Here is an 18,315-nt window from a genome sequence, read left to right on the forward strand (position 1 = left end):
GATACTGCAGCCTCGACAAGGGTGCCCAGACTGTGCCCAGGTCAGGCGGTGCGACCTCTGTGCATGTGTACGTGTGTGGGCGCGCTCATACCGGCGTGTGGGGCAGGCAGGGGCGCAAGAGGGCGTGGGGGGCTGGTCAGTGTTTGTGGAGCAGGACTGTCCTGCCCCCGGGCTCCCAGGGTCTGTCGCTGGAGGCTGGAGGGTTAACAGACTTGGTGGGGATCAGGTGGGTGCTGGGCAAGACTGTGACCCCATGGGTGCTGGGGATGGGGGATGGAGCCCCTATATGTGGTAGGTCTGTGGGGCTGCACCCCAGTTGGTGCTGGGGGACGGCAGTGGGGTTAGGTTCAGGTTGAGGCTGGGGGGCAGGGAGCTGTTGCCCTGCATTGTTTATGGAGAGAGCCGAGGCTGCACGGGAAGAAGCAGCAGTTGGGGGTGGGGGTGCGGGTTCCCTGACACCGAATTCATTATTGGGAGATTCCTCTTCACAATCCCTCGACACCTCCCACGGGAACCACGGGCCAGAAATGTCTGACAGCCTCTGGCAGGCCGGCTCCCGTGCCGCCGCGGGTGCCCGGGTCTCTCGGCGCCCGGGTCCCCGCCCGCCCACTGCCTCCGAGTCCCTCCCCCCTTGGGTCCCGCAGCCTCTGGAAGCCTCTCTCAGGCTCAGCCTCGCGCCGCCGCCGTGCCCGGGCTCCGTGTCCAGCCCCCACCCCGGTGGCTGCCGTCCCCGGCCCCTGGCGGTCGCCCCGGGCCGCCTGCTGTCCGCAGAGGCCCGCCCGGCCGGCGCGGCCCGCACGTGGGGAGGGGGCGTCTCGGGAGCACGGGGCCCGGTGTAGGGGCGGAGCCAAGGAGCCGGGCGCGCGGCCGGCGCGGGCGGACGGAGGTCAGCGGCCGCAGGAGGGGGACCCAGGCGTCCGGGAGGCGGCGCCAGGTGCCGCGCCCCCGCCCTGGGCCGCCCCCCGCCCGTGACGCGCTCCCCGCCCCTCGGCGCCGGGAGCCCGAGTCCGAGCCCGAGCCCGAGCCCGAGCCCGAGCCCGAGCCCGAGGACGGCGCGGGGCGCGGGCGGCGGCGGAGGCGGAGGCGGCGGGGGAGGCAGGAGGATGCGGCCGGGGCCGCGGGGCCGCCGCCGCCGCCTCTGAGCCGCGCCGAGCGCACGGAGCGCAGCCGCGTCGCTGCGGCCCGGCAGCGCCATGGGGAAGGAGCAAGAGCTGGTGCAGGCGGTGAAGGCGGAGGACGTGGGGACCGCGCAGAGGCTGCTGCAGAGGCCGCGGCCCGGGAAGGCCAGTGAGTGCGGGGGGCGCGGGCGGGCGGGGGCCCCGCGGGCGCCGACCCCCCCCCCGACATCCCTCCGGGCGCGGGGCGGCGAGGGGGATGCTGTCGGGTCCCTGGGGGCGGGGCGGGGCCAGCAGCGCCCAGACCCTCGGTCTCCTCCCCGCCCCCGGCGCCGGAGGAGGGGCGGCTCCGAGCGCCCGGGGCCCCCCCAGCCAGCGCCCCCAGAACGGCACCTGGCCGCGGGTGTCCCCCTCCCTTCCCGGGCTACGGGCTGACAGCTGGAGGGCTCTGTTGGACTGTCAAAGGGCGAGGCGGATGCCAACCCCCCTTCCCCACCGTGGAGAGAGGGAGGGGGCCCTGGCGGTGAGGGGCGACCACAGGGCTGCCGGTCCCTGTCAGACCCCCTCCACGCCCCATGTTTAGTAACACGCTTTGCAGGGAATGGGGGGCAGGACCATGCTGGGGGTGTGGCTGCCCAGGCATGGCCGGCTGGGGGCCATTTACTCATAGGGGAGCAGAGGCCCAAGGTCGCCCAGCCCAGGGCAGGCTGGGCTCCAGGCAGGTGTAGACCCTGCCACAGACCCTGGTCCTCTCTGGCTTCCCTGCCCGGAAAGGGGCTGGGGAGGAGGGGGGAGGGGGCTCCCACTAGCTGTCCTGAGCTTGCGCTGTGAGGGCCCCTGGGAAGGGTTGGGAGCTTGGAGTCCTGATCCCAGCACTCATCCCAGCTCAGCCCAGAGCCTCCCTCGGGGCCCCTGGAGATGGATGGATGGGTGTGTGGACCAGCTGCGTGTGCGGCTGCGCACGTATGGCTATGTCAGTGTGTCGGGGCACCTGTGCGGGCACAGACAGGGCTCCACAGGATGGCACGTGGGGTCGGGGTGCCCCACGCCCCACCCCACCCCCAGAGACTCTAGGTAACCCAGGGAGGCCCCTCCCCTTTCTTCAGGAAGCGTGCTGAGAACCGAGCTGGCCTTGGGGCGGGTGGCCCCGGCAGGTCCTTGAGCGGCAGGAGGACTCCTCCCGCTGCAGCCCCGTCTGCTCTGTGCAGTTCCAGAACCTTTTGGGGTCCCAGATACAGGCTGGCTCTGCCTTCCACACTGGGGCCCAGGGTTGGTCTGCCAGCTGGAGCTGGCATTAGGGCCTCAGGGCTCAAAAAGGGAGGGCTTCCAGGCAGAGGTACCCATAGCTGAGCCTTGAAAGCAGGTGGAGGGGTTGAGAGGTGGAAGGCTAGGTAACGGTTTCCACCTAGTGGCCATGGGACCTTGGGTACCGCTGACTCCAGCTCTCCAGGCCTCCACCTGTAGGATGGGGACACTTGGGGTCCCTGCCTCATAGCATTGCTGGAAGAACACGGGAAAGCACACAGGAAGTCCAGGCCTTTCTTAAGTCCTCAGGAAGTGCTGACTTGGACTGTTTCCTGAGGCAGCCCGGGATGGGTTTCCAGGGAAGTGGGGCATCTGGTTCGGTCATCCTGGGGTGGTATAGGGACTTGTCCCTTTACCTGGGTGTCCACCTGAAACTTGGCATTTGTCCCTGCCTGGTCTGCTTTCTGGGAGAGACACCTGCCCTGGCCCCCGTATCTGGGCCCTCTGACTCACAGGGGCGGGCATAATAAGTCAGACAGAGAAATCCCTCCATGAATTAGCTCAGTTGTCATGGCAACACTGGCCTGCTTTGGAGTAAGATGTATTTTGATTCAGCAAAGTGCAGCTGGAGTTTGGGCCATGGGGTGGGGGGCACCCAGTGGTGCTCTCTCAGGCACCCCCCCCCACCAGCCGGACTCCGGACGGCTTCCCATGACTCATGTTTCCATGACCTCCACCCCCTACTGGCACCCTCCCGCCACCTCACCCCCTGAGTGTTGCTCTGGGGTCGGTCAGCCCTGCCATCCCGCCTCGAAGGGGTCCTCCCCTGTCATACGTGCTCGGGCACTGGGACCCTCGGCCGCTGTCCTTGAGAGACACTGCTCTGGAGGGAGCTTCCCAGGGTGGGGCTGGCCTCCTGCTGAGCAGGGACATCTGCCCTTTTTTCTGGCCCCACGTCCCCTACCCCGAATTCACAGCAACCCTCAGACCAGCGCGCCTGCGTCCTCTCACCTTGGCCCACTAATGCTTCCCTTGCAGCGTCAGGCCCAGAGCTCCGGGCCTGCCCTAGGGAGGCTGAGGGAGTGCCCTGCCGTGTGCTGCCAACGGAGGCCAGGACCACGTCCCTACAGGAGACAGACGTGGCTCTGTGGGCTGGCGGACTAGGGGCTTCTGTGGTTGGAGGAGCCTCTGGGCAGGGCGTAGAGGGAGACCACAAGGGCAGGGTGGGAGAGGGGCTGAGGCCAGCTCCCCTAGGGCCTCTGCAGCCTGGAGTTTGGGGCTGACCTCAGAGGCAGAATGGTCCCAGGAAAGCAGTTAGAGGACTGAGTGACAGGAGCTGGGAGAGCCCACGATGTGGGGTGGGGTGGGGATGAAGTCTGTGCTCATTACCCACGTGGTAGCTGCAGGACCTAGTGCACTTGTGGAAGAGAAAGGGGCTCCTGGGAGGGGTTTCTGGGGACTTCATCTTGGTTCCCACTTGTTGTCACATCGATACCCCCTTCCCCCCTCCCTGCTCAGACCCCTCTGGCCATGCCTGCTCCAGCTTCATTCAGAGCACCTGTCTCCCTGGGAACCCAGGGTCCCCCCTGCGAATTGGCAGGGGGCTCCAAGATCTCAGGCTCCCCTCCACTTTCTTCTCGGAGGAGACCTGCAGCAGGAAGTGGGTGAGATGACCTCATGAGACCCCCACCTTGTGTAGCGAGTAGTCTTCTGGATGGAGACTCCACCTCCCCACTGGTGTCTGTGCGTGGTCCTGGGTCTTGACTTCTAGCCTCTCTAAAATGTCAGTGTCAGCAGCCGTGGCCATGCTAGGGGTGGGGGAACTAACAAGAAGTGGCAGCAAACATCAGAGCTGGGCAGAGTTATTCTGGGGGGAGACCAGCCTGAGCAAGGCCCTGGTGGGGGAGGGGGCGCTCCAGGACAGCAGTGTAGGGGGTCGGGGATATCAGTTCAGGACAGTTTGCCCCACATCTTGTAGGTGCACAGTTCTGTTTCAGCCACCAAAGATACAACAGTGAGCAAAATAGATTTTAAAGGACCCTCATCCTTTTGGAGCCTGTACTTTAGTGATAGAGGTGGACAACAGCCAAGATAAATGGTAGTGACAGGAGCAGGAGAGAGCAGCAGACACAGGACAGGATGGGGTTGCCATTCTATATGGGGAGCTCAGCGGGACTCCTCGGAGCAGGTGACGTGGATGAAGTCCTGAAGGACATGAGGGAGGGAGCCATGGGGATAACTGGGGGAAGAACAGCATCCCACACATATACACAGCATGTGCAAAGGCCCTGTGGCAGGGGCGGCTGGTGTGTGGGAGCATCATCAAGGAGGCTTATGTGGCTGGAAGACAGGTGATGAGAGAGTCAAAGTGATGCAGGAGGGCCCTGTCTTATAGGGCCATTGTCCGGGGCTGGCCCTCAGCCCCCGCGACCTGGGAGCTGTTGGGGGGTCTTCAGAAGAGGGAGGGGTGGCTCTGGGATCTGACTCATGTTCTCACAGGGTCCCCCTGACCTCAGAGGTGTGGAGGACAGACCAAGGGGCAGGGCAGAAGCAAGGATGCCGGTAGGGAAGTGATGGCAGTGATCCTTCGGGAGAGGCTGGCCTGGTCAGGGTGGGGACACGGCTGTGGTGGGAAATGGTAGGATTCCGAGTATGCCTTGAGATGGTCTTGAACGAAGAACCAATAGGATTTGCTGATGGAGACGCTTTAAGCTACTTTTAAGGCTGACTCTGAGGTTTTGGCCTGGACCACTGAGGGAAGGGTGGTGTTGCTGCCCCCTCAGATGGATGTCAGGGCCAGCAAAGCGAGGAGAGGGAAGGAGTGGGATGTGGAGAAGCGTCTGCCCTGCTCTGTGCGTGAGGAGCCCCTCACAGAGGGGTGGGGTGGGAGTCCCACAGAGCTAATATTGGTAGCCGCGGCTTACTGACGGACTCCGTGCCAGACCCTTCATGCTCTAATGGTGGACACGCCCTTAGGCCTATGAGGTTGGCCCCTTTAGCCCCCTTTGAGCTCAAGGCCAAGGCCATAGGGCTAGTAAGGGCCCAGTGCGAGTTTGAACTCAGGTCCATCTGCCTTCGTGGGCTTTGTGGGCCATCGGGGCTGAGGCTGGAGCTGCTCAGGATGCTGTGGGTCACCCAGCAGGTCCTGGATTAGCCCCTCTGTGACTCCCTTGGGTTCCTGCTCTCAGGGACCCCCACCCCCACCCCATCCTAGGCCTGGACAAAGGGGCTTCTGTCCTGTCGGCCCCTCCCTCACAGAGTGACTGACCCACAAATGGGTTATGTAACCATGGCCCAGACAGGCAGGGGCTTGGCCTGAGTCCGGCTGGCCCCGAGCCCACAGGGAGGGCGTCGGGGGGCTCTCCTCCTCCAGCAGTCAGCTGGGGGAGGCCAAGACCAGGGAGGCCCAGGAGGAAAAGGGCTGCAAAGGGAGGGCTTGGGCCCTTCGGGCTTCAGGCAGACTGATCCCAGGACCCAGATGGGCCCCCAGAGATGTGGTGGCCGTTCCAGTGTGGTCACCCAGGGCCACCAGCCCACCCGCCTGCCTCCCTTTCCTGCCCCACCAGGCGGGACTCAGCCACATGGGCAAGCCCAGGGCTTGGACTGAGGGGAGGCTGCACCCTGAATATGCAGATCTTCCCCCAGAGATACCCCAATTTCCGGGTGTTCCAGCCTTCCCAGGCCACCCCCGGCCCCATCTGGGTCCTTCTGAGAAACAGATTGTGCCGGCTCTCTCCCGCCACCAGCAGGTGCTTCGCCAGCGTCCCCGAGGAGGGGGTGCGTGTGCACATGAGTGTGTGTCTGTGTGGGTGCACGGCTCTGGCTTCCGTCCTCATGTGGGGACAGGCCCAGAGCCCTTGGCTCTCTGAACTTGCCAACCCCTTCGTTCGGCGGAAAGCCGGGGTCCAAAAGCTGAGCTCAGGGGATGGAGCTGAACGAACCAAGTGTTTCTTGATGAAAGACTGAAGACAGCTTTGGCTCTGGGGTCCGGCTGCCCATAGGGGCTGGCCAGAGCCCCTCTCACTGTCTCTCTCCCACCCCCACTAGAGCTCCTGGGCTCCACCAAGAAGATCAATGTCAACTTTCAGGACCCTGACGGGTGAGTTCTCAGACAGGGAGTACCAGGCTAGCATGGGGTGTGGGGTGGGGGGCCCTGTGGAAGGCTGGGTTGCCGGGCTCCTTACCCATGCGTGCCCATCCCTGCCCCAGGTTCTCTGCCCTGCACCACGCAGCCCTGAATGGCAACACAGAGCTGATCACCCTGCTGCTGGAGGCCCAGGCTGCTGTGGACATCAAGGACAACAAAGGCAAGGCTGGCCAGGGACCTCAGAGCAGGGGCAGGGGGTCGAGGGCCGGGGTGGAGTCCCTAGAGATGGAGAGGCTCCTGAGGCAGAGGCTCCAGACCAGAGTCTCCCTGTGGGTCGAGGGGGCTTGTCCTGGGCTCAGTGCCCTGCAGGCTGGGCATGGGTGCAGGGTCAAGGGCCAGCTCCCAACAGCCCCCACCCCATCCCTGCCTGCGCCCAGGCATGCGGCCACTGCACTACGCGGCCTGGCAGGGGCGGAAGGAGCCCATGAAGCTGGTGCTGAAGGCGGGCTCAGCGGTGAACATCCCATCGGATGAGGGCCATATCCCTCTGCACCTGGCGGCCCAGCACGGCCACTACGACGTGGTAAGGGACACCCCCCGGGGGGCGGGGTGCCGGGGCGGCATGAGCCCCACAGCCACCGGGGGTGCTGACCACGTGCCGTGGCCCCGTAGTCAGAGATGCTGCTGCAGCACCAGTCCAACCCGTGCATGGTGGACAACTCGGGGAAGACGCCTCTGGACCTGGCCTGTGAGTTCGGCCGCGTTGGGGTAAGTCTCTCCAGAGTGCCACGTGGGGCTCTGTTGGCCCCGGCTGCCCCCCAAGGAGCGGTGACAATGGGGAGACGCCCCCGTGACCCCCTGCCCCGCCCCCGGGCCCCCCTCTCTCTGACCCCTCTCTCAAGGTGGTCCAGTTGCTCCTGAGTAGCAACATGTGTGCGGCCTTGCTGGAACCCCGGCCGGGGGATGCCACGGACCCCAACGGCACCAGCCCCCTGCACCTGGCGGCCAAAAACGGCCACATTGACATCATCAGGTATAGCTGTGTGCGGGGCCAGTGGGTGGCGGGTGGACCCGGCTGCAGACTTCATGCTCCCGCAGTGACGTCATAAGCCATGGGATGTGGTCAGGCTGCCTGGCCCCACCCGGAAAAGGGTGCCCTGGAGGGGGCTGGGGAATGGACCATGGCTACAGCCCCAGGCCCGGGCTCTGTTGGGGTCCCGCCACATGCTGGGCAATCTTGTGGAGACACCATTTCTGAGACTCAGTTTTCCCCTCTGTAAAGTGGGCATCCCAACTGTGGCTGTGCTAGGATGACCCGACAGCAGTTCCTGTCAGTGTGGGGGCCCCCCGGGAGGGAGGGGCCAGCACTTCCACAAATGCTCGGTCACTGTCACACACCGTGCCATTGGGCAGGGCAGTCCTGAGCATGGGGGCCCAGCAGGCAGGGTGGGATGGAAGGGGCTGCCTGCTTCCGCCCGCCCACCCTCCTTCCTTCCAGACTCCTCCTCCAAGCTGGCATCGACATTAACCGCCAGACCAAGGCTGGCACGGCCCTGCACGAGGCCGCACTCTGTGGGAAGACAGAAGTGGTTCGGCTTCTGCTGGATGTGAGTCAGGGGGCCGAGGAGGCGGGGGCTGGTGGGAGCATGGGGTCTCCTGACGGGCCACCCCCTCTGGCGCATACAGAATGGGATTAATGCCCATGTGAGGAACACCTACAGCCAGACGGCCCTGGACATCGTGCACCAGTTCACCACGTCCCAGGCCAGCAAGGAGATCAAGCAGCTGCTGCGAGGTGGGCCTGGGGCCAGGGCTGGGTGCTGAATTGGGGGGCCCTGGCCAGGCCAGCTCCCAGGACTTGGGGGCTCTGCTTCCTGTGTCCCCAGAGGCCTCGGCAGCCCTGCAGGTCCGGGCAACCAAGGATTATTGCAATAATTACGACCTGACCAGTCTCAATGTGAAAGCTGGGGACATCATCACGGTAAGGCCAGCCTGGGGCTGCAGGAGGGAGGACAGGCAGGACCCCATGTGCTCACCCCACACCCGTGCAGCAACTAGGGTGTCTGGGGTCCTGGAAGGGAGGCCCAGGTTACCCACCCACTGGAGCTGGACCTGGAGGGGTATCTCCCTGAGCATGCTCCCTCACCTCATCTGGCCAGGTCCTCGAGCAGCATCCGGATGGCCGGTGGAAGGGCTGTATCCATGACAACCGGACAGGCAACGACCGGGTGGGCTACTTTCCGTCGTCCCTGGGCGAGGCCATTGTGAAACGAGCAGGCAAGTCCCACCCAGGCCTGGGCTTGGGGGCCAGAAGGAAGCAAGGCCACTGCTGGTTGGGGGGCCCCGAGTGGGGTCCTGCCAGCTGTCTTGTTGGCATCCGCACACCAAGGCCCTCGTTTCTTTACTAGGCGGTGCCCACCAGCCGCTAGGAGTAGACAGGGATCCAGGTGGGTGGCACTCTTGCTCTCAAGCTCACACCGAAGGAGGGAGGGGAGCAGGGGGCAGTGTAGTAAATGCGCCAGCAAACGTGCCCACTAATGGCATAAGTGATGTGGGTGGAGACCCGCTTTTTATTTATTTTTATTAGTTTCGGGTAACATTCAGTGATTCACCCATCGCATGGAGACCTGCTTTTAAGACAGGGTGCTCAGAGAAGACACTACAAAGTGGGAGGGGCTAGCCCCAAGTAGAGCACCCAGATGGCAGGAGTGACATATGCAAAGGCACTGGGGCAGAAGAAAACATGGTGTCAGGGCCCCAAAGGAGGCCAGTATAGCATGGCCAGCTGGAGTGAGGAAGGGGGATGCAGGGCAAGGCCACAGGGCATGGATTGCTTTCAGGCAGGGGGTCTGCGAGATGGTTTACCTCCTAGAGGGGATGTGGACATCGACAGGTGAGTTGAGGGGACAGAGTGGGGCCGGTGAGGAGTCATGGCCAGCCCACCCAGGGTCATCTAGGCTTTTGGGGACTTCTTGCCTCTCCCTGCTCTCCTGGCGAAGAGGGGGTACACCCTCTGTGCTCCCCACCCCCCACCCAGGGCCACAGGGCCACTGGTGTGACAGCCTGGCCTAGGCCCTCTAGCCAGGGTGTCCTGCTCTCAAACATCTAGGGTGGGGAGGGGACTTCTGAGGCTCTCTCAGCTCCTTGGAGACAGCAGAGGCCAGAGGAGGCTGCAGTACTGACCTGAGGGGCTTCTGCTCTGCCCAGGCTCTGGGGCCAGGCCGGGGGCACCCCTCGCCGTGTCTGGTCCCCAGGCCTGGCTGGTTCAAGATACAGGAAGGCTGTGCTTGGCCTACAGGTCCTCGAGCCGGCGCTGAACCAAGCCCATCGCAGGCAGGCAGTTCGTCAGGGCCCTCTGCACCCCCTGAGGAGATCTGGGTGCTACGGAAGCCTTTTGCAGGTAAGTGGGGGAGCTCTGGAGGTCAGGGCGGGAGGCGTCTCCTGGGGTAGGGCCGGGCCAGTACCTGCTGATGGGGTCCCTCATGTCCACAGGCGGGGACCGCAGTGGCAGCTTGAGCAGCGTGGCTGGAGCCAGAGGCGGTGGGGGCCACACCCTGCATGCAGGATCCGAAGGGGTCAAGGTAGGTGGTCTGGGGGGAGGGTTGGGGCGGCCGGGGCACTGAGCAGCGCCGGCCAGCCTGCCTATCTGGGTTGTAGCTCCTGGCAACAGTGCTCTCCCAGAAGTCCGTCTCGGAGTCCAGCCCTGGGGACAGCCCCGTCAAGCCTCCAGAAGGTTCCACAGGTAAGAGCAAGGAGGCAACACCACCCGCCTGGCCAGGAGGCGGCCCCCCTGAGCAGCCCCCGCCCCACCACACCTTCTCCTCTCCAGGTGCCGCCCGGGCCCCGCAGGTGTTCGGGGAGCAGCCCCCCAGGAAGCTGGAGCCGGCATCGGAGGGCAAGGTACAGGGCCCGGGCTGGCCGCGGGGAGGGGCTCCCGGGCAGCCTGCTTGGTCAGGCCACTGCGTGGCTGGGGTCCCTTGACAGGCCAGGCCCATACTTCTGTCCGTCTGTCAGTCTGTGCGTGTAGGTGTTGTCTCTTGCGTGGGTCGTGTGTGTGAGCTAGTGTGTCCGGGAAGTGTGACGTGGGTGTGAGGTGAGCAAGGGCTGTGCCTGCGTGTGGGTGGTGACAGCGAGCCGGGCACGTGCGCCTGTGTGTGTGTGTACGTGCGTGTGCCTGAGGCATGGGTGTGAGGCAAGACCAGGTGTGTGTAGGGGTGAGAAGGGCCCGTGTGCTGGGAAGGTGCGAGCGGCTGGCTGTGTCCTCCCGCATCTCTGGACAGAGCCTGCCTGCTCAGGAGTGGAGGGGCTCCTCCGAGCGGCACCGTCTGCAGCTGTATTCCTGAGCCCCACCTCCCGCCCCCAGCCCCTCTGGTGGGGGCACCGCAGGGTGTCCCTGGTGCAAGGACAGGGAGGTTGGGAGGGGACGGGCAGGCAAGCCTGCGGCTCGGACGGCAGCCGGACCCTTCTGCTGGAGATCATGGGAGGAGGCGGGATGGCCGACGGAGCTGGCAGCGGCGGCATCTGGGAGCACAGCGAGAGGAGGAACTCCGGGGTCAAGCTGTCCCCAGGGCCCGGCTACAAAGGGGAGCAGCGGACAGCAGACTGAACGGCCAGTGGCCGAGCGGAGGAGGACCCGGCCCAGTGGCCGGGGTGCACGGCTGGCGGGCGAGCCTGCAGCGGCTGCCTTGTGTCTTCCAGAGCGCCGAGGCCGTGAGCCAGTGGCTCTCCACGTTCCAGCTGCAGCTCTACGCCCCCAACTTCGTCGGCGCTGGCTATGACCTGCCCACCATCAGCCGCATGACTCCGGAGGTGAGGCACCCAGAGGCTGGCCACGGGGCTGTGACTGAGCTCAGGCCCTGGCCTCCCGCTCATGGGCCTCTCCTCTACCTAGGACCTCACAGCCATTGGGGTCACCAAGCCAGGCCATCGGAAGAAGATCACCGCGGAGATCAGCGGCCTGAGCATCCCTGACTGGCTGCCTGAGCACAAACCCGTAAGGCTTCCTGCACCCCAGTGGCTGTGCCCGGGGTGCTCAGACAGACAGACAGACTGACTGCTTCCCTGGCTACAGCTCTCATCCACCCTCTGTCCGTCACGGGCACTGGAGCCAGCCTTCCCGGGGCAGGAGCAGGGACGGCAGCCTCCAGGCCAGGAAACCTTGTCAGGGCGGGGGACCCTGAAGCCAGGCAGGTGTCCCTCGGCAGTGCCTGGGTCCCTTCCGCCTTAGGCAGCCACACAGCCACACAGCCACACCACGTGGCAGTTGGCAGCGCTGCCCACCGCGTGCGCACCCAGACCCCATAGAGGACCCCATGTGGACAGGAAGGGCTGGACGCATCCAGGCCGTGCGTGGGGGCATGTGTGTCTGCTTCGTGTACACTGACAGCACACGTGCACCAAACGTAGTCGAGGTGCCTGTTGACGCGTGCATGCCCATCCCCACACTTAGAGCGGCATGTGCCGGCTGTGTGGACAGCGGACATCCACACAGACCGCGGGCTGTGCCAGCCCCAGCACTCACCTGTGTGCTGCGACAGGGTCTGGGGCTGGGGAAGCCAGGCCCGAGGCTGGTTGCATCTATGCTGCCTGGGAGCCCTGCGCCGAGTTCTAGGAGAGAGCCCCCTGCCCCCTGAAGGGCCTGGGGCTGTGGGCTGATGACAAGCGTGTTCCTGCTTTCCTGGCCTGCCTCAGCCCACTCAGTCGGCGGCTTGGGGGTGCTCCCAATGAGCACGTCCCTGTCCTATGGGCCTCATACTGCTCTGTGCACCTGGGGGGATCCAAGTGTGCCGCGTGCTGGTGGGTGAGAGGTGTCCAGCCGCAAGAGTGGACAGGTGGCTCTGGGTGAAGAGCATCGTGGGTGTTTCCGTGCGTGTGTGCTGTGGCTATGTGACCAGTGCCCAGCATGGGTGTGGAAATGGGCGTGAGCGTGACGTGGAGGGTGTTGGTGCCCGTGTATGGCTGGGATGCGGGCTGCAATATATGTGTGTGTGTGTGTGTGTGTTTCTGGCTGGTGGTGCCGTATGTCTGTCTCCGTGATGTTGCAAGTCGTGTCCCCTGGGTGCTATCCCCATGGCTACCTTGGCAGGTGAGGGAGCATGTGTTTCCCCTCCCCCCAGTGGTGTCCTGAGGATAGGGTCGTCCCTGTGTGTGTGTGTGTTTGCGTGTGTCTGCACAGGCAGGTGAGCTGGCCTTGGGCTCCTACTGAGGTTGCGCTATCTCCAAAGCTGACACCTCTGGCCTGTCCATTTTGTCCTTCTGTCTGTCTGTGCCAGGCTGGCCCGGTGCCCCTACCCCTGAAAGCTCGGAGCAGCGAGCAGGGTGTGGCCCACCAGCTTGGGCTGCCCTTGGTGTCCTCCTGCTCCACAGGCGAACCTGGCGGTGTGGTTGTCCATGATCGGCCTGGCCCAGTACTACAAGGTGCTGGTGGACAACGGCTACGAGAACATTGACTTCATCACTGACATCACCTGGGAGGACCTGCAGGAGATCGGCATCACCAAGCTGGGTGAGGCGTGGGCCCCGGCTCCCTCCATCTCCCAGTCCCTGCCCCTGTCCTGGGCCTGACTGGCTCGTGCCCCACTCAGGACACCAGAAGAAGCTGATGCTAGCGGTGAGGAAACTGGCAGAACTACAGAAGGCAGAGTATGCCAAGTACGAGGGGGGACCCCTGCGCCGGAAAGCCCCGCAGTCGCTTGAAGTCATGGCCATTGAGTCGCCAACCCCAGCAGAGCCAGCCACTGCTGAGTGCCAGTCTCCTAAGATGACCACCTTCCAGGACAGCGAGCTCAGTGGCGAGCTGCAGGCTGCCATGACCGGCCCGGCAGAGGGCGCTACCGCCACCACTGCCGAGAAGCCCTCCAATCACCTGCCCCCCACACCGAGGGCCTCCATGCGGCCGGAGCCCAGCCTGGGTGGACAGGCACGGCACATAAGCAGCTCTCAGGAGCTCCTGGGTGATGGGCCTCCCGGGCCTGGCAGCCCCATGTCACGGAGCCAGGAGTACCTGCTGGACGAGGGGCCGGCTCCCGGCACCCCTCCCAAGGAGAGCCGGCCCAGCCGCCACGGCCACAGCGTCAAGCGAGCCAGTGTACCCCCGGTGCCGGGCAAGCCACGGCAGGTCCTTCCGCCGGGGGCCAGCCACTTCACGCCCCCCCAGACGCCCACTAAAGCCCAGCCAGGGTCCCCTCAGGCCCTGGGGGGGCCTCACGGTCCCACCCCAGCCACAGCCAAGGTGAAGCCCACTCCACAGCTGCTGCCACCAACAGAGCGGCCCATGTCACCCCGCTCACTGCCCCAGTCGCCCACACACCGTGGCTTTGCCTACGTGCTCCCCCAGCCGGTGGAGAGTGATGCCGGGCCCACGGCTCCCGGGCCTGCCCCTGCGGCTGTGCCCCCGCCCGTGCCCACGCTGTGCCTGCCTCCGGAGGCCGACACCGAGCCAGGGCGGCCCAAGAAGCGCGCCCACAGCCTGAACCGCTATGCAGCATCCGATAGCGAGCCAGAGCGGGACGAGCTGTTGGTGCCAGCAGCCGCGGGGCCCTATGCCACAGTCCAGCGGCGTGTGGGCCGGAGCCACTCGGTGCGAGCGCCCGCCGGCACTGACAAGAACGTCAACCGCAGCCAGTCCTTCGCTGTGCGGCCCCGGAAGAAGGGGCCGCCCCCGCCCCCCCCGAAGCGTTCCAGCTCAGCCATGGCCAGCGCCAACCTGGCCGATGAGTCGGCCCCGGATGCTGAGACAGAGGGGGCTGGGACCGAGGAGGGCCGGCTGGGGGTGCGGGCACAGCGCCGGCGGGCTAGTGATCTGGCTGGCAGCGTGGACACAGGCAGCGCCGGCAGCGTGAAGAGCATCGCAGCCATGCTAGAGCTGTCCTCCATTGGGGGCGGGGGCCGTGCGGCCCGCAGGCCCCCGGAGGGCCACCCCACACCTCGCCCTGCCAGCCCAGAGCCAGGCCGGGTTGCCACAGTGCTGGCCTCCGTGAAGCACAAGGAAGCCATCGGGCCTGACGGTGAGGTAGTGAACCGGCGTCGCACGCTCAGCGGGCCTGTGACGGGACTTCTGGCCACTGCCCGCCGGGGGCCTGGGGAGTCAGGGGGGCCCGCAGATCACGGCCACTTTGTGGAGGACGGTGCCACCCGGCAGCGGTCTCGAGGCCCAGCCAAGGGTGAGGCGAGTGCGGAGGGCCCGCCCCTGGCCCGGGTGGAGGCCAGTGCCACGCTCAAAAGGCGCATCCGAGCCAAGCAGAGCCAGCAGGAGAACGTCAAGTTCATCCTGACTGAGTCTGACACGGTCAAGCGCCGGCCCAAGGCCAAGGAGCGGGAGGCAGGTCCCGAGCCGCCCCCGCCACTGTCCGTGTACCAGAACGGCACAGGCACCGTGCGCCGCAGACCCACCTCGGAGCAGGCTGGGCCCCCTGAGCTGCCCCCACCACCCCCACCTGCAGAACCACCGCCCTCCGACCTGTTGCACCTTCCCCCCCTGCCCCCACCTGACACCGATACCCGGAAGCCAGTGAAGCCGCCAGTCTCTCCCAAGCCCGTGCTGGCTCAGCCCGTGCCCAAGATCCAGGGCTCACCGACGCCTGCCTCCAAGAAGGTGCCGCTGCCAGGTCCTGGCAGCCCAGGTAGGTGAAGGAGCCAGCTGGGGAAGGGCCCCTCCCCATCTCCCCACTGCATGGTCTGAGGGGTTTTCCTCTTCTTGGATTTGAGCCAAGGTCAGGTGGAATGGGGTGGGAAAGTGTCCTCAGACCCTCTCATCCACTCACCCGCTGGACAACTCTGCTGGCCCAGAACTGTTGGTGCCAGCAGCCACGGGGCCCTATGCCACAGTCCAGCGGCGTGTGGGCCGGAGCCACTCGGTTCATCCCTTTGCTCAGTGAAGAAGGCACAGAAACCCGTGGATAACCGCACCTGTGGAGGGAGGTCAGGTGCACCAGGCTGGGTCACGGAGATCTCTGACCAGGCTGGAGACCGACCCCAGCACGAGAGGGAGGGAGCGGGCTTCCAAGCAGAAGGATCAGAGGTGCAGAGGCCCTGTGGTATTCAAGCAACCCGAGGGCCAGTGATTGAGGCAGGCCAAACCTGATGGGGGTCCGGGGTAGGGGACGGACGGGGAGGGGTATGGAAGCGGTGGCGCGGGCAGGTATGCATAGCGAAGCGCGCCGCCTGGCGGCTGCGGGGAACCAAGGGTCGGAGGGGCAGCGGCCGGCTTCTCCGGGGCGGGGGACCAGGAGGGGCGCTGCCGCAGGGCTCCTGGCGGGAAGCGCCGCGCGCGCATAGCGCCGCCTCCCTCCGTCCCACTCCGGTGCGAGTCTCCTCCTCCCCGCAGAGGTGAAGCGCGCCCACGGCACGCCGCCGCCTGTGTCTCCCAAGCCGCCGCCGCCGCCCACGGCGCCCAAGCCGGCCAAGGCCACCGCGGGGCTGCAGTCGGGCAGTGCCAGCCCGTCCCCCGCGCCCTCGCCGGCTCGCCAGCCGCCCACCGCCCTCGCCAAGCCGGCCAGCACGCCGCCCTCGCTGAGCGCCAGCCCCGCCAAGCCCCCGTCCCCCGGCGCGCCCGCGCTGCACGTGCCCGCCAAGCCTCCGCGCGCCGCTGCCGCCGCCGCCGCCGCCGCCGCCGGGTCCCCCGCCGCGCCCGACGGCGCCTCGCCGGGAGACAGCGCCCGCCAGAAGCTGGAGGAGACGAGCGCGTGCCTGGCGGCGGCGCTGCAAGCCGTAGAAGAGAAGATCCGGCAGGAGGACGCGCAGGGCGCACGGTAGGTGCGGGGCCGGGGGGGCGGTCCGGCGGGGGGGTCCGAGGCTGCGGCGGGCCGGCTGGAGTCGAGGGCGGGGCGACGGGGGCAGCTGGGCGGGCCTCGCAGGGCGGGGCATGGGGCATCGGGGGCGGGGACGAGTCGTGACGGGCGGAGTCGCGGCCTGTAGAGCGGGGCTGCGGGACGCGGTCCAGCCGTGTGGGGCTCTGGGGGGTCGAGCCGTGAGGGGCGGGGCCCGGGGCGGCGGGGCGGGGTCGCGTCGTGCGAGGGGCGGGGCCCAGGACGGCCGGGTGGGGCTCTCCCTGTGTGAGGCGGGGACAGCGTCGAGTTGTCTAGGGAGCGACCCCGGGCGGCGGCGGCGGGGAGAGGGCGGGGATGCGGGGTGGAGCCGTGTCGGGGGACCAGAGGGTAGCGGGGGCCGGGCAGAGGGGCCGAGGGCGGGGCCCCGGCGGGGTGTTCCGCGCCCGCGCCGCCCGCTGACGCCGCGCCCGCCCCCAGCCCCTCGTTGGCGGAGGAGAAGAGCACCGGCAGCATACTGGACGACATCGGCAGCATGTTCGACGACCTGGCCGACCAGCTGGACGCCATGCTGGAGTGACGCGGCCGCTCACGTCAGGACCGCCCGCGCCGCCCGGGTCCCGGCCCGCACACTGACCTTTACCTCAGGGTGGGCACCTCTGGGCGCAGCGCGAGCGGTCAGGGCGGCCAGCCGACGGGGACCAGGCGGACGGGGTCGGGCCCATGCTGCCCGTCCCTGGCACAAGCACAACGCCTGCGCCTGGGCCCGGCCGGGCCTGGCCAGGGGACCCAAGGGCTCTGGGTGAACGCTGCTGCCCGGCGGGTGCCCGTTCCTGTCTGCTGCTCCGCGTGCAATAACTGCTGGGCCACCCGCCCGCCCAGGCCAGGCTCCTCCTGCTGGGGGTGGAGGAGGGGCGGCCCGGCCCCCTGTCCTGAGCCCAGGCTGGGCCTGCCCCCGGCAGGCAGCCGCTCTGGCCCCTCCCCATCTGTGGCAGAGCACAGGCCTATGCCCAGCACAGAACTGCCCAGTGGGGACTTCTGCCAGCCGCTCCAGCGCAGCACAAGGGGCTGGGGCTGGGGTTGTGCCCCTGCACCACTGTACCCCCCAGAATATAAGCTATCGAGAGTATTAATTTATTGGGAATGAGCTGAGGCAGATTCCCCCAGAGAAACTAAAAGGTATAACTTTAACAAATATATATTTAAAGAAAGAAAAATATTATTGATTCTATAGAAAACCATTTACCAACTGTAAGGACACTGAAGTCTAGCTCAAGACAAAATCTGTTAGAGGCCCTGGTCATCTGTCTATCCTTCCCTCCCTCTGTCCAGGACCCCTGGCCCAGTAGCACAAAACAGGAGGCTGGGGTCTGGCAGGGTCCATGCTCTGCTAGGGCCTCCCCACCCTCCCTCTCTCTCCTAACTTCTCTGCATCTGAAGAACTTGAAGGATGTGCCTTGCTCGCTGCTGGGCTGTGTCCTCCACACCGAGGAGCTGGTGGGAAGGGCTCCCTGCCCTCCAGGGGTGCTGGTGGGAGGTGTGCCTGGGCTTTGGGGGAGCTGTGCGTGCAACGTGGGCACGCCAGGCAGGTGAGAGCGGTGGGCACAGGGCGTGCATGCCAGAGTGCGTGTGGCGCGTGTGACGGTGTGCCTGACCCTCCCTCCCCAGGGCCCCCCATCCAAAGTCCCTCCGATGCTTCTGCTCATGGTCCCAGGCTATGTCGTGTGGTCGTTCTTGCCCTCTCTTCTCTCTCTCCCCTCTTTCCAAAAAAGTACTGACTGGCCTCATCTATTGTGTTTGCTGATCCACGTGTGTTGGGCACCACTTTGACATTTCTTAAAACAAAACAAAAAATGCCGAAAACCAGCGGTTGTGACGTAGGTGGGCAGAGGGGATCAACCAAGGTGGCATCTGGGTGTGTGGGGCCCCTTCCAACTGTCATGCCCTGGTACTTCCCCAGGTGGGTGCGCCCAGCCTCTCTTCAGTGGGCGGCCCAGGCTGGGGCTCTAGCAAGCGGGGAGGGGGGTTCCTAGCAGGGAGCTGCTGTCAGCTGTCAATAAACAGCAGAAAACAGAGCTGCCTGGCTCACTTCTTGGGGACGTGT

At 66.0% G+C, this 18,315-nt stretch overlaps 1 protein-coding gene across 1 annotated transcript; it reads left to right on the forward strand.

Moving 5' to 3' along the window:
• The first annotated feature begins 1,193 nt into the window (after positions 1–1,193).
• CASKIN1 (CASK interacting protein 1) lies at positions 1,194–18,286 on the forward strand. The gene is made up of 20 exons (XM_044233276.1): positions 1,194–1,287; positions 6,408–6,459; positions 6,570–6,667; positions 6,885–7,030; positions 7,120–7,215; positions 7,350–7,480; positions 7,946–8,054; positions 8,134–8,242; positions 8,334–8,428; positions 8,607–8,724; positions 9,746–9,847; positions 9,940–10,028; positions 10,105–10,189; positions 10,277–10,347; positions 11,146–11,256; positions 11,339–11,440; positions 12,814–12,952; positions 13,032–15,068; positions 15,773–16,196; positions 16,692–18,286. Exons 1-20 carry the CDS (start codon positions 1,194–1,196, stop codon positions 16,789–16,791), a joined length of 4,308 nt encoding a protein of 1,435 aa, XP_044089211.1. The 3' UTR covers positions 16,792–18,286.
• The last annotated feature ends 29 nt before the right edge of the window (positions 18,287–18,315 follow it).

Source organism: Neovison vison, chromosome 14, assembly GCF_020171115.1.
Source record: "Neovison vison isolate M4711 chromosome 14, ASM_NN_V1, whole genome shotgun sequence".
Classification (NCBI taxonomy): Eukaryota; Metazoa; Chordata; class Mammalia; order Carnivora; family Mustelidae; genus Neogale; species Neogale vison.